At 54.8% G+C, this 13,335-nt stretch overlaps 1 protein-coding gene across 1 annotated transcript; it reads right to left on the bottom strand.

Moving 5' to 3' along the window:
- Positions 1 to 3,338: 3,338 nt before the first annotated feature.
- On the bottom strand, positions 3,339 to 8,828 carry LOC102444530 (histone H3.3A). Its single transcript, XM_075917806.1, has 4 exons — positions 8,672 to 8,828; positions 5,810 to 5,968; positions 4,778 to 4,931; positions 3,339 to 4,023 (listed from the first exon to the last, which is right to left on the bottom strand). Exons 2-4 carry the CDS (start codon positions 5,935 to 5,937, stop codon positions 3,895 to 3,897), a joined length of 411 nt encoding a protein of 136 aa, XP_075773921.1. The 5' UTR covers positions 5,938 to 5,968; positions 8,672 to 8,828; the 3' UTR covers positions 3,339 to 3,894.
- Positions 8,829 to 13,335: the final 4,507 nt, after the last annotated feature.

The raw sequence follows: 13,335 nt of genomic DNA on the forward strand, positions 1-13,335 counted from the left end.
CTAAATGGCATGTGCTTTGCCGCAGTGCCACACACCTTCAGACCTGAAGGCAGAGCGGAAAGGCACTGGTCAGATGGCTGCAATCCAGAGGTAAGTGCCGGCCCCTAACAGCGCTGTGCATTTCCTTTTGACAAGGATGCTTATTAATAATAAATACCCGGCTGCCGAGTGGCTTTTTCACTCAGGCTCTCGCAGTGCGCTGCTAACAACAGAGCCAGGCCAGGCGCCTCTGGAGGGTCGGGACTTTTATCCTCATCTTCAAAGGGGCCTGGGGATGGGACGAAAATTACTGAAGGATGCAGAATGAGTCAGGGACAACTCAGGACTAGAAATAAGACAATCCGCTTTATGGTTCCCTGCTCTAACCTCCACGCCCCCCGGGGAACAGTATCCAGGAATCCTGCATTCCCATTTCCTGCTCTAATCATTAATCGATATCCTCCAGAGCTGGTAATGGAACCGCTAGCATCCTGAGAACCTGGCCTCCTGATCTAACCACTAGCTCACACAACTTCCCATAAGATACAGATATTAAAAGCTTTGCAAACAAGAAAACAAAACGCCCACCAGCAATCACCACACACTTGTCCTTTTTAAGCAGAGGGGGACTGCCCGTCCTCAAAGGGCCATCTGCCTACACTACGCCAGAGAAAATAAAACAGCCCTGACACATCAGCATTGTAATTCCACTTAAGGTGGCTAAAACAGGGCTTTCGCTCTGCACACTGTCTCTAAATTTAATGCAACTTGTCAAGTGCAATCAAGTCAGCACTTCGGGGTAATCTGCGCTCAGCCCCCAGCACCTGCACCAGGGTGAGTTGACAGAACAGATGCACAAAGGGACTGGAGGGGCTGAAAGGAGAGCAGTGAAGCTAGAAATGTTCAAGACACAGGTCAGAGCCTGCAGCAGAAGTCTTGGGCCTGAACTGATGTTATCTTGCGCAGTTATTTACCCTACTGCAAAGTGAAAAGCACTTAGCACAGAATGCAGGATTTTACATCCACTTTGCCAGCCAGGAAACAGAACCCTGACTGGCCTTGTGCTTGGCTTGCCTCTTCCAGGCAGAAAACACCAGGTCTGCAACTCCCAACTCCTGGGTTCTCTCTCTCGCTCTGCCCCTGCCATCCCCCTTTCTCTACCTTTAGAAAACAGGCAATACAGATCCACCTTCCAACCATCAATTCATCAGCATTTGCAAAGCACTTTGATTCTTTGAACCTCTTCACCTTTATCTATCTGCTTCAGCTTTTTACTGGCACACTGTTTTATCGGGATACGTTTTCTATTCAAGGCATGATGCTTCCAGACACAGGCCCACCCACCAGGATAATTTTGTGGTTGAGTTTTCCAAGACATTAAACAAGTGAGTGGCAGCTGCAGTCTAAACCCATGTGTGGGAGCAAAGTGCTTTTTTAATGTGTCTTATGGAGTCAGACTCTTAAGATTCCAAAGCAAACCCTACAGAGGGCAGAAAACCTGTGTAAAAAATAGGCCAGTGCAAAAAACAAAACAAAAACCCCAACCCACAAAAACCCTTCCCCTCCATGCTTATCGCGAGAGGCACACTCTTCTTTTCTAAGAGCAGTAAGCATTAAAGGCAGCGAGAGAGAGGCTGCTCCATTCAGAACAGGCCCCTGTGGAAAACAAGTACAAAATATCCACTTGGAGGGCCAAGGGCATTTCAAGAAAGGACAGACGGGAACTTCCAGACCCTTCACCAGCAGAGATGAGCAGGAAACATCTGGTAAGCTAGCTGTGGCCCACAGTCTGATCCTGGCCATCCCATTGTAGCACTGTAGTAGCTCCGCTGAAGTGACTGTAGCATAGAGCAGAGAGCAGAATGTGGCTCAGCGAAGTAGGGGCCAGTTGCGTGCGATCTGAGTTTTTAAGGGCAAGATTGGTACATAGTGAAACTAAGGGTTTGTCAGTTCTTGAAATGCGACAGCAGCACAGGTATAGCACTTGGGGGGGGTCTCCCCTCAGCAAAAATAATCCAACCCCCTCCCAATTCACCCCCAAATGAAGGTCAGTCAGGCCTGCATGGAGCACGAGAGCTGAAAGCAATACACTGCAGTTCTAAACAGCCATCTTCTCAAAGGGCTGTTCAAAGGAGGGGTCAAACCCCCCTCTACTTCCCAGTTGCACAGCACCAGTTAGGGTTGCCAGGTGTCCGGTTTTTGCGCCCTCGGTCCGGTAGAAAAATTCAGAAAATACCGGACACGTGCAATGTACAATATTTTGTGAACTTCCAGCTGGGCACCGAACAGAAGCCTGGTGGGGGCGGGGAAGCGACTGGGAGCCTGTGGTCCCGTGTAAAAGCCGGGTGGGGTGGGGGCTGGGACTCCCAGCCACTCCCCCCGCCCGGCTTCTGCATGCAACCAGAGGGTCAGAGTGCCAATCGTGGCCCCGCCTCCCAGCTGGGAGCCTCTGGTTGCGTGCAGAACCCAGGCCGGGGGGGCGAGGGGGGGCGGAAGTGGGGAGAGTGGCTCCCAGTCCCTCCCACCCCCCCACCGGCTTCTACTAGCAACTAGAGGGAGTGCCTGCTGGGGGCGCGGCCTGTTGGACTCCAGCTGCAGCCAATGGCTGCACCCCCCGCCCCACCAGCTCTGCTTCCCTCCCCCCTTCCTCTGGCCCCCCCTCCCGTCCAGCCCCCTCAGCCCCCGACCCCCCCAGCTCTGCTTCCCGCCCCCTCTGCCTCCTGGCCAGTCCCGCAGCCCCCAACCCGCCTCCCCCTTCCTCCCAGCCAGCCCTGCCCCCCTCCCGGCCGGTCCCTCCCCCCCCCCCACCTGCGATCAAGTGTGTCCAGTATTTTGGGGGTAGGGGGTCTACCTGATAACTACTTCCAACAGATGAACCCAAAGCATTGCAGAGGTGTTAAGTAAGTGGCACAGCTCTGCCACTCTGCCAGTACCAGTGAGGAGGTAAATGCCATACCAAGTCAGCCCAAGAACACAGGAGTCCTGAGGCCCTGCCGTCTGGGTCTCTCTGCAACAAGAAAGGAGGGCGACGTTCTTTCCTCTGCATCAGCTGGAGCAGGAACCGGGATTCCAGACTCCTGAGTTTTATTTCTGGTTCTGCCACTGGCTTGCTGTGTGATTTGGGGCCAAGTACTTGCAACAGTTGCAGGTTTCAATTTCCCACATGAGCAAAATGTGTCTAATACTCCTTTCCCCACCAGGATTTGGAAGGCTTAAATAATGCTTGCAGAAGGCTCAGAGATCCTTAAAAGCACAGGATATAGTGGGTCAGCACAAGGTAAGTTGCTTTGATTTCATAAAGAACATGACACACACACCTATCCTAGTGCCATAGCAAATACCAGATGAAAACAAAAAAGTTATTGTTCAACATTTATTTTTTTTTGTTCCCACCACAGGGTGAAGAAACCTGAAAGTTACAAAGGTCCAAGTCACATTTCACGAGACTGATGGAAATAAAAAAACAAGTTTAAAGATCATGCCCATTCTAAATACAAAGGAAAAAAAAACAAATCAAATAATGAAAAATAGTGTAGCGTGATTTTTTGCAGATATATTTTTACAAACCAAAGACCCAAAGCTGCTTATGTTATGCCTACATCTACTTAAGTATTGTGTATAAAACCAGATATTTCAAAAATGTTTCCCCCTTGTTTCATATATTTTTTTGCAATTCTGAAAAAAAGTTTACAAAAACAAAACAAAACAAAAAATCCAAGTCTTGAAAAATTTTTAAAGTTTTTTTGCTTGTACATTGTGAACAAAAGGATTTAATTCTCCTGATCGCTTACATATTACTAAGATAGGTTTATAACATCTCCCTGTGTCCTAGCCACTACAAACAGGAGTAGGAAAAAAAACAACCCTAGAGTCTATTCTAACACACTGTGTGAGCAGGTATCGGCCACCAATGAGTTAAGCCCGCTCGCCGCGGATACGACGCGCCAGCTGGATGTCTTTTGGCATGATGGTGACTCTTTTGGCGTGGATTGCACACAAGTTGGTGTCTTCAAAGAGACCCACGAGATAAGCCTCACTGGCTTCCTACCAAGGAAAAACCACAACAGAAGTAACAACTCAATTTGTTTCGCAATAGTCTCTTTAGGAGGCATCAAAATGCTCCCATTGTACCAAGGGCCAGATTTTTCCCCAAGTGTGTTGATTCTGATGTCAGCTGAGCTCTCGGGAAAAAACTGGCCCTACCTGCTTAGTAGCTACCTGGCTATGTGTGCTTCCCAAGTGTCGGCTGAACCCCATTTGGCATGTGAGGAAACCAATTCTGAGACCCCAAACCTTCACTCACCCTTCTACACTAGAGGGCAGCATAGGCGCAAATGCGGCAGCTCTTTCTATTTGCTCAGCACCCACATGCCAGCAGCTTTGAGATGTGGATGCTTTCCCCTGTCACCGGCGGGTAGATTCAGAGCACAGTCGTAACATTACATTTCTGCAGCACTGTTCGCTCAGACAGCTCGACACGATTTACACACAGCTACTGGGCACTGCCGCTGATGGCAGCCTCACTCCCCCACCTAAATGCACACAGCCCTGAGATGCAGTCATCTGTGGATGTCAGTGGGGAATTCACATTCTATATTCTGAAGCCAGAGGCTCCATGCAGCAGAGGAACGTTCACCCTCTAGACGAGCACGTACCTTCATCTCTAGTGTCTACAGACATGATGATTGCAAAGCAGGTCGGGCTCACGCTCTGGAAAGTGTTTCCCAACCGTCTGGGGGGCAAGTTAGACAAGTTTCCTTCTGTCCGCCTGGCGGGGAAGACACACAAAGTCGCCTACCTGTAGGGCTCCGATGGCTGCGCTCTGGAACCGCAGGTCCGTCTTGAAGTCCTGAGCGATCTCACGGACCAGACGCTGGAACGGGAGCTTGCGAATCAGCAGCTCAGTGGATTTCTGGTACCGCCGGATCTCTCGAAGGGCCACGGTGCCAGGCCTGAAAGAGATTTCAAAGGCATGGCAGGAAGGGCTCGGAATTTAACTCCCGTGCTCCCAAACACGCTCAGCCATCGGAGGAGCCGAGGGCGACAGGGCGCGCGCGCACACACAGAGAGTCTCTGGGGACTTAAGAGGACCCCCAAGTTACTAACTGACCTATTTCACTCCTGATCACTTCACAAACTTCCCTGTTAATAAGAAAGTGCAGTAATTAAAGGGGATTGGCAAAGCTGACAACCCCTAATATTAGGCCACTACAACGTCCAAGGTTTTCTCTATTTGAAGTGGCTTTGTGGTACTTTAGCAGCTTCTTCCCATCAAGGACTGGAACAGGGAAGAAATCTCCACCTTTGGGCAGGAGCTTTGCCGAACATGGATTTCTGAGCTGGCTACAAGCAACTCTGCACGCATGCAGGTGTCCCTTATACTTGCCTTAATAAGCCAGCAGAGGGTAATAGTTGTGAAAACTACTCACTACAAATCATTTGTAATTCTCTGTAATTACAATAGCCACTTGGAGCCCTGCTCTGTCGAGGGCTTTTTGTGCTCAGCCCTGTATGTGCCCATCCTGAGCCACTGTCCCTGTTCTGAAGAGCTTACCTGCTAAGCAGATGGGACTGGCAAAGGAGGAGAGGGGAAACTGAGGCACTGGGAAGGGAAGTGATTTTCCCAGGTCACACCAGCAGGCCAGCAACATAGCTGGCACAAGGAATTCTAGATCAGGAGTCTTAATCCCCAACTACTAGCCCACACTTCCTCACCCATAGCACATAGGAATTAAGGCTATGATAAAGATCATTTGTTGTTTTTTTCAAAACTCAGCCCTTGCCTTTACGTGTCCCTCACACACCAGCAGAGAAAGCAGACACCACGTACCTGTAACGGTGAGGTTTCTTCACTCCCCCGGTTGAGGGCGCACTTTTCCTGGCTGCTTTGGTGGCCAGTTGTTTACGGGGGGCCTTCCCACCAGTGGATTTACGAGCAGTCTGCTTGGTACGGGCCATGGCGGACGGTCTTTAGTGCGGAAGAAATCTGCTAAAAAAGGGGGGGAGGGGGGAGACGACGTTAGCTTAATCTTTTTAGGAACAGCTTGGCTCAGACTGTGCTTGGGGCACAGACATTGGTCATAAAGATGGCAGAATATTTGGGTGGAAGGATTGCGCAGGGGGGAATTAACCTAAGATTTAGGCTACCTGGGTTCATGTCGCATGACCTACAAGTCACTAAACAAGTGTGGCTCCCTACTGGTAAAATGGAGCTAATTGTACTGCCCAGCCTTTCCAGGGTGTTGGGAGAAGAAATAGATTGACAACTATAACAAGGAGTCCTGTGGCAACTTAAAGACTACTAGATTTATTTGGGCATAAGATATCATGGGTAAAAGGCTGAGGTAATAGGTACTATGTACACACAGGTTGGTACGGTATACACCAACTGCTGCAATTTCCACTCCATGTATCTGACAAAGTGGTTTTCACACACAAAAGCTTATGCCCAAATTATCTGTTAATCTTTAAGGTGCCACAAGACTCCTTGTTGTTTTTGCAGACACACACTAACATGGCTGCCCCTCTGGCACTTGACAACTATGAGATGCTCACATACCACGGGAATCCTACAGGTCACCGTATAAATGCTTAAGGAACATTTCTGGTACTAAATGAAAACAAAAACAAACAGGTACCAGAAAGTCCATGAAAAACATTAGAGTTGCGCAGATGCTCCTGTGTTTTGTTTCTGCTGTAATAGAAAATGCTAATTTCCATGACTTGCCCAGGATGGAAGAGGAGACGTGTTGTCTTCCTAGCTCCGGGAAGAGGGCAGGTTCTAGTGCTTAGGCCTAGGATCCAGGACTCCTGTGTCCTAGTCCCAGCTCTGGGGAGGCAGCAAGCTCCATTGGTTGCAGTCGAAGTAGATCTGGGAGCCATAATGCAGGGGTGCCAGTCCCAGCTCTGGGGAGGCAGCAGGCCCCAGCGGTTACAGTCCAAGGGGCTCTGGGAAGGCAGCAGGCCCCAGCGGTTACAGTCCAAGGGGCTCTGGGGAGGCAGCAGGCCCCAGCGGTTGCAGTCCAAGGGGCTCTGGGGAGGCAGCAGGCCCCAGCGGTTGCAGTCCAAGGGGCTCTGGGGAGGCAGCAGGCCCCAGCGGTTGCAGTCCAAGGGGCTCTGGGGAGGCAGCAGGCCCCAGCGGTTGCAGTCCAAGGGGCTCTGGGGAGGCAGCAAGCCCTAGCGGTTGCAGTCCAAGGGGCTCTGGGGAGGCAGCAGGCCCCAGCGGTTGCAGTCCAAGGGGCTCTGGGGAGGCAGCAGGCCCTAGCGGTTGCAGTCCAAGGGGCTCTGGGGAGGCAGCAGGCCCTAGCGGTTGCAGTCCAAGGGGCTCTGGGGAAGCAGCAGGCCCTAGCGGTTACAGTCCAAGGGGCTCTGGGGAGGCAGCAGGCCCTAGCGGTTGCAGTCCAAGCGGCTCTGGGGAGGCAGCAGGCCCTAGCGGTTGCAGTCCAAGGGGCTCTGGGGAGGCAGCAGGCCCTAGCGGTTGCAGTCCAAGGGGCTCTGGGGAGGCAGCAGGCCCTAGCGGTTGCAGTCCAAGGGGCTCTGGGGAGGCAGCAGGCCCCAGCGGTTGCAGTCCAAGGGGCTCTGGGGAGGCAGCAGGCCCTAGCGGTTGCAGTCCAAGGGGCTCTGGGGAGGCAGCAGGCCCTAGCGGTTGCAGTCCAAGGGGCTCTGGGGAGGCAGCAGGCCCTAGCGGTTGCAGTCCAAGGGGCTCTGGGGAGGCAGCAGGCCCTAGCGGTTACAGTCCAAGGGGCTCTGGGGAGGCAGCAGGCCCCAGCGGTTGCAGTCCAAGGGGCTCTGGGGAGGCAGCAGGCCCTAGCGGTTGCAGTCCAAGGGGCTCTGGGGAGGCAGCAGGCCCTAGCGGTTGCAGTCCAAGGGGCTCTGGGGAGGCAGCAGGCCCTAGCGGTTGCAGTCCAAGGGGCTCTGGGGAGGCAGCAGGCCCTAGCGGTTGCAGTCCAAGGGGCTCTGGGGAGGCAGCAGGCCCTAGCGGTTGCAGTCCAAGGGGCTCTGGCAATGCACTGGGGTCCAATGCAGTGGCTCTCAAACAGTGGGGCAGCAGGACCCCAAAGTGGGGGTGCCCCATTTTAAGGGGGTCCCCAGGGCTGGCTTACACTTGCTGCAGCCCAAGCCCTTAGCAGCAACCCCAGCCATACCACGTGGTGCCAGGGCATCCCACTCCCCCAGGCAACATGGCAGCCCCACAGTGCAACCCCAAGAGTCCGAGCACCCCCTTTATCCACACCCAAGTGGGTTTAAAAAAAAAGACTACATCTCCCAGAAGCCTATGCACCAAGTCTGGATTTGATTGGCTAGCTAGAGTCAAGTGACCTGCCCTGGCTGAGCGTGGCTTTCTCTCCATTGGCCGGCGTCGCCAGCCAATGGCCAGCGTCGCCTGCGAACTGGTTTGTAACCTGACGGTATGCGGGGGGTGCAAGAGCCGCGAAGCCTCATCGGTGATTGACGCGGCTCGTGACCAATGGACCTCGGGGCTCCCAGGGTGCGGAGGGCATCCAGCCAATCAGCACGGACACCGTGCTGTCGCCTCGCCCGACCAATGAGCTGCAGGATACAGACGGAAGGCGGGACTTACTTGGTGGAAGGGTCTGTCTCCTCAGCCGATCTCGGTTTCTACTCCCCCCCCCCTTTTCGAACGAGGGGGAGGGGCAGTCCGGGGAGGGGGTGTCTCGCGCCGCCCTGTTACCTGTGCGTGTGGCTCGCGCCCCTGGCTGCAGCGGCCGTTGGAGCCGTTGGGAGTCCCGCGCCGGCGCTCGCGCTGCTCTCGCGCCTTTCCCGCCAGCCCCAGCAGAAAATGGCGGGCTCCCCGGCTGGGCTATTTAACCATCATGCAACGGGGCAGCGGGAGGGGGGGGGGGGAAGGGGAGGTCAGCTGAGGTGAGCCAGGCTGGGTAGGCGCCATCTTGTGAGCGCCACCCGGGCTGCCCCTGCCCCCCCCCCCAGGCGCAGGGAGCCAGGGGAGCCCCTGTTCCGTGTCCTGGCCCGGGGGAGCTACGCCAGGCAGCCCTGGGCCTGTGTCGTGCCGGCGTGTAACACGCCCAGCCCCGCACGAGTCACGCCACGTGCGACGCACCGAACCGGCGTGTAACACGCCCAGCCCCGCACGAGTCACGCCACGTGCGACGCACCGAACCGGCGTGTAACACGCCCAGCCCCGCACGAGTCACGCCACGTGCGACGCACCGAACCGGCGTGTAACACGCCCAGCGCCGCACGAGTCACGCCACGTGCGCCGCACCGAACCGGCGTGTAACACGCCCAGCCCCGCACGAGTCATGCCACGTGCGCCGCACCGAACCGGCGTGTAACACGCCGAACCCCACACGAGTCACGCCACGTGCGCCGCACCGAACCGTGCCGGCGTGTAACACGCCGAACCCCGCACGAGTCACGCCACGTGCGCCGCACCGAACCGTGCCGGCGTGTAACACGCCGAACCCCGCACGAGTCACGCCACGTGCGACGCACCGAACCGTGCCGGCGTGTAACACGCCCAGCCCCGCACGAGTCACGCCACGTGCGACGCACCGAACCGGCGTGTAACACGCCCAGCCCCGCACGAGTCACGCCACGTGCGACGCACCGAACCGGCGTGTAACACGCCCAGCCCCGCACGAGTCACGCCACGTGCGACGCACCGAACCGGCGTGTAACACGCCCAGCCCCGCACGAGTCACGCCACGTGCGACGCACCGAACCGGCGTGTAACACGCCCAGCCCCGCACGAGTCACGCCACGTGCGACGCACCGAACCGGCGTGTAACACGCCGAACCCCGCACGAGTCACGCCACGTGCGCCGCACCGAACCATGCCGGCGTGTAACACGCCGAACCCCGCACGAGTCACGCCACGTGCGCCGCACCGAACAGTGCCGGCGTGTAACACGCCGAACCCCGCACGAGTCACGCCACGTGCGACGCACCGAACCGTGCCGGCGTGTAACACGCCGAGCCCCGCACGAGTCACGCCACGTGCGACGCATCGAACCGTGCCGGCGTGTAACACGCCGAGCCCCGCACGAGTCACGCCACGTGCGACGCACCGAACCGTGCCGGCGTGTAACACGCCGAGCCCCGCACGAGTCACGCCACGTGCGCCGCACCAAACCGTGCTGGCGTGTAACACGCCGAACCCCGCACGAGTCACGCCACGTGCGACGCACCGAACCGTGCCGGCGTGTAACACGCCCAGCCCCGCACGAGTCACGCCACGTGCGACACACCGAACCGTGCCGGCGTGTAACACGCCCAGCCCCGCACGAGTCACGCCACGTGCGACGCACCGAACCGTGCCGGCGTGTAACACGCGGAACCCCGCACGAGTCACGCCACGTGCGCCGCACCGAACCGTGCCGGCGTGTAACATGCCCAGCCCCGCACGAGTCACGCCACGTGCGACGCACCGAACCGTGCCGGCGTGTAACACGCCGAGCCCCGCACGAGTCACGCCACGTGCGACGCACCGAACCGTGCCGGTGTGTAACACGCCGAACCCCGCACGAGTCACGCCACGTGCGACGCACCGAACCGTGCCGGCGTGTAACACGCTCAGCCCCGGCACAAATCACGCCACACCTGCCGAACCAAACCCTGCCAGCGTTTAACACACCGAGCCCCTGCACTAGTCATGCCATGTGCGCCGAACCGAACCGTGCCAGCATTTAACACGCCGAGCCTGCACTAGTCACACCACAGTTTGGTGCGGTGCACCGAACTGTTCCGGCGTGTAACACACCGAGCCCCTGCACAAGTCACACCACATGCACCGAACCGTGCCAGCGTGTAGCACGCCAAACCCCGGCACAAATCACGCCACGTGTGTCGCACCATATTGTGATGGTGTGTAAGCCAAACCCTGGCACAAGTCACGCCATGTGCACCACATCAAACAGTGCCTACGTGTAACATACTAAACTGGCATAAGTCATGCCAACTGCCTCTGGTGTGTGTCACTCCAACCTTGCCTACGTGTAACATGCTAAATCTCTGGGATAAGTAATGGCACATGCCCCCATGTGTCACACAAAACCATGCCTACATAGAACATGCGAAACTAGAACAAGCCATGCCAAGCTCCCGTCACGTGCGTCACATCTAACACGCTACACTGGCATATGTCATGTTAACCTCTCCTACACGTAATGTGCTAAACTTCTGCGGCACACATCACACCAAGTGCCCCCAAGGTGGGTCCTACCAAACCGCGCATACATGTAACAAGACAAAGCCCTGGAAAACATCTTGCCACATGTCCCCCACATATGTCACCGCAAACTCCACTATATGTAACACGCTAGACCTCTGGAACAAGTTATGCTAAGCACTGCCCACATGCATCTCGCCTGCCTTGCCTACCCCGGTACAAGTTACATCGGGAACCTCTAGTACATGTCATGCCAACCTTACCTACACGTAACATGCCAAACCCTCACATGTCCATGCCAATTTTGCATAGATGTAATGTGCTAAATTCCTGACACACGTCATGTCCACTTTGCCTACAGATAATACATTAACCCCCTGGCACAGGTCACACTAAGCAGCACTGTACACATCACGCCAACATTCCCTGTATGTAATATGCCAAGCTTCCTCTGCGCCCTGCTGAATCCCTCATGCTCATGCTAACCTTCCTTAAAAGTAACATGCCAACCCCTCAGCATGTTCGCACCAATCTCCCCATTATATACCTTGCAAAAGCTTTGGCAGCCCCCTCCAGTGCACGAATGATATCAAGCCCTTTGTACTAAGCACGTGAATCTCCCCTATGTGAGCCGCTCGCATGTGTCAGGCCAACTAGCCCCACGTATCACTCTGAAACCCTCACGAGCCACATCTACCCCCAGCAGTGGCCAGTGGGGCCGATAGGCTATTGCCATATGGGTCTAACACCAGCTCGTGCACATTTGTTCTCCCTGCATCAAACCTGGCCACTTGCCTCCAGGCCCTGTCAGGTGGCCTTGACGTGCGCGGTGTCAATTCATACCGAGCAGGGTCAATGTTATGCCAGCTGCCCCGATCACAAGCCACATCAACTGGTGTTGGTGCCAAAACCACCTCTCTGAAGCACCTTCTGTCCATGGGACCCTGCGATCCTGGGTAAGATGCCTCCTGTCCAATACTTCCGGTACCCTTGGACACGTCTTAGACAGCTTTTCACTTCTCCCACATGCTCTGCTTTCTCTTTTTGAGCTGAAAATACTATTGACATGTGAGCCGCCTTAGCAAATATACCCATGCCTGATGCCATGTTCAAACATCAGGGAAATTTGACCAAGTAGGAAAATTGTTACAACCTAAAGGTGGCCTACGGGGACAAAACAGTTGATGGTTTTATTGATTGCTAGCTGGAGAGGTATCCACACTGAGACTAGGACTCTATTAACTCTTAGTTGCTTTAGAGCAGCATGTGCAAAGTGTGTTGGCAGGACTGAGCCTTGGAAGCATTATCATAGGAATGTAGGGCTGGAAAGGACCACAAGAGGTCAGCTAGCCCTCCAGTGCACACAGGGATCTGTCCAACCAGTTCTTAAAAACTCAGGGATGTGAATTACCCAACCTCCCTGGGGCCAGTCGCCAACATACCCACCTGTACCAGGGCTTAGCTTTCCTCAGTTAGAAAGTCTGTTTTAGTATCCATCATGATTCTCCTCTGCTACAAATTCAGTCAGTTACTTCTTGTCCTGCCCTCACTGGCTAGGAAGGACAATGATTTGCAAACGACGATCAGCTATCGATGTTTAAAATAGACAAACACTCTTTGGGAGCAGTGATAGCCCCTACTCTGTGTACGGGGAACATAACGGAGCCCTGTTCTTGGCCAGCCCATCCAGCAGGGCCTTCATTTGCACTTGGATAACCCCCCTACAAGACAATTCCAAATTCACTCTGCCTTATTCTTCAAAGATACAGGTGTCCTAAATGCCACGTCTCTCTCCCCTTACGCTTTTCTACAGCAGCCCAGCAAAACTGGACAGCTGATCCTGACTTGGTTCCTCAGGGGACTACCCCAATAGAAAGAAATGCTTTCCTAGATTTGCCTTTCTTCAGGAAATCACTATTTTACACTACCTGCATTTATCATTGCAGGCACCCGAGGGCATCCTTGTGTCTTCACCGGAGCTGCTGCCAGATTGCAGTAAAATGTCTGTAATTAGACAAAGTACTAAAGGTAGTTCAGTCTGACCAGACACACACAGCAGAATCCCCTTTCCCTTGCAATTGGAGCATCATTCTTCTATCCAGTACTCTGGGGAAGGGGAAAAGCGGTGAGCGACCTCATTCTTTATTGCAGTTTGAATCTTGTGAAAGCAGCATTCCAGGTCCTAGATCCAAACCTAGTTTGGTTTT

The sequence above is a fragment of the Pelodiscus sinensis genome, unplaced genomic scaffold, assembly GCF_049634645.1.
Source record: "Pelodiscus sinensis isolate JC-2024 unplaced genomic scaffold, ASM4963464v1 ctg146, whole genome shotgun sequence".
Classification (NCBI taxonomy): domain Eukaryota; kingdom Metazoa; phylum Chordata; order Testudines; family Trionychidae; genus Pelodiscus; species Pelodiscus sinensis.

Bases quoted from the DNA above. Each gene is read 5' to 3' on its own strand.
- LOC102444530 (XM_075917806.1), bottom strand. From the start codon at position 5,937: ATGGCCCGTACCAAGCAGACTGCTCGTAAATCCACTGGTGGGAAGGCC. The intron at 4,932-5,809 runs GTACGTGGTGTC...AATCTCTTTCAG, and splicing joins AAGAAACCTCACCGTTACAG to GCCTGGCACCGTGGCCCTTC. The intron at 4,024-4,777 runs GTAGGCGACTTT...TTTCCTTGGTAG, and splicing joins CAGCCATCGGAGCCCTACAG to GAAGCCAGTGAGGCTTATCT.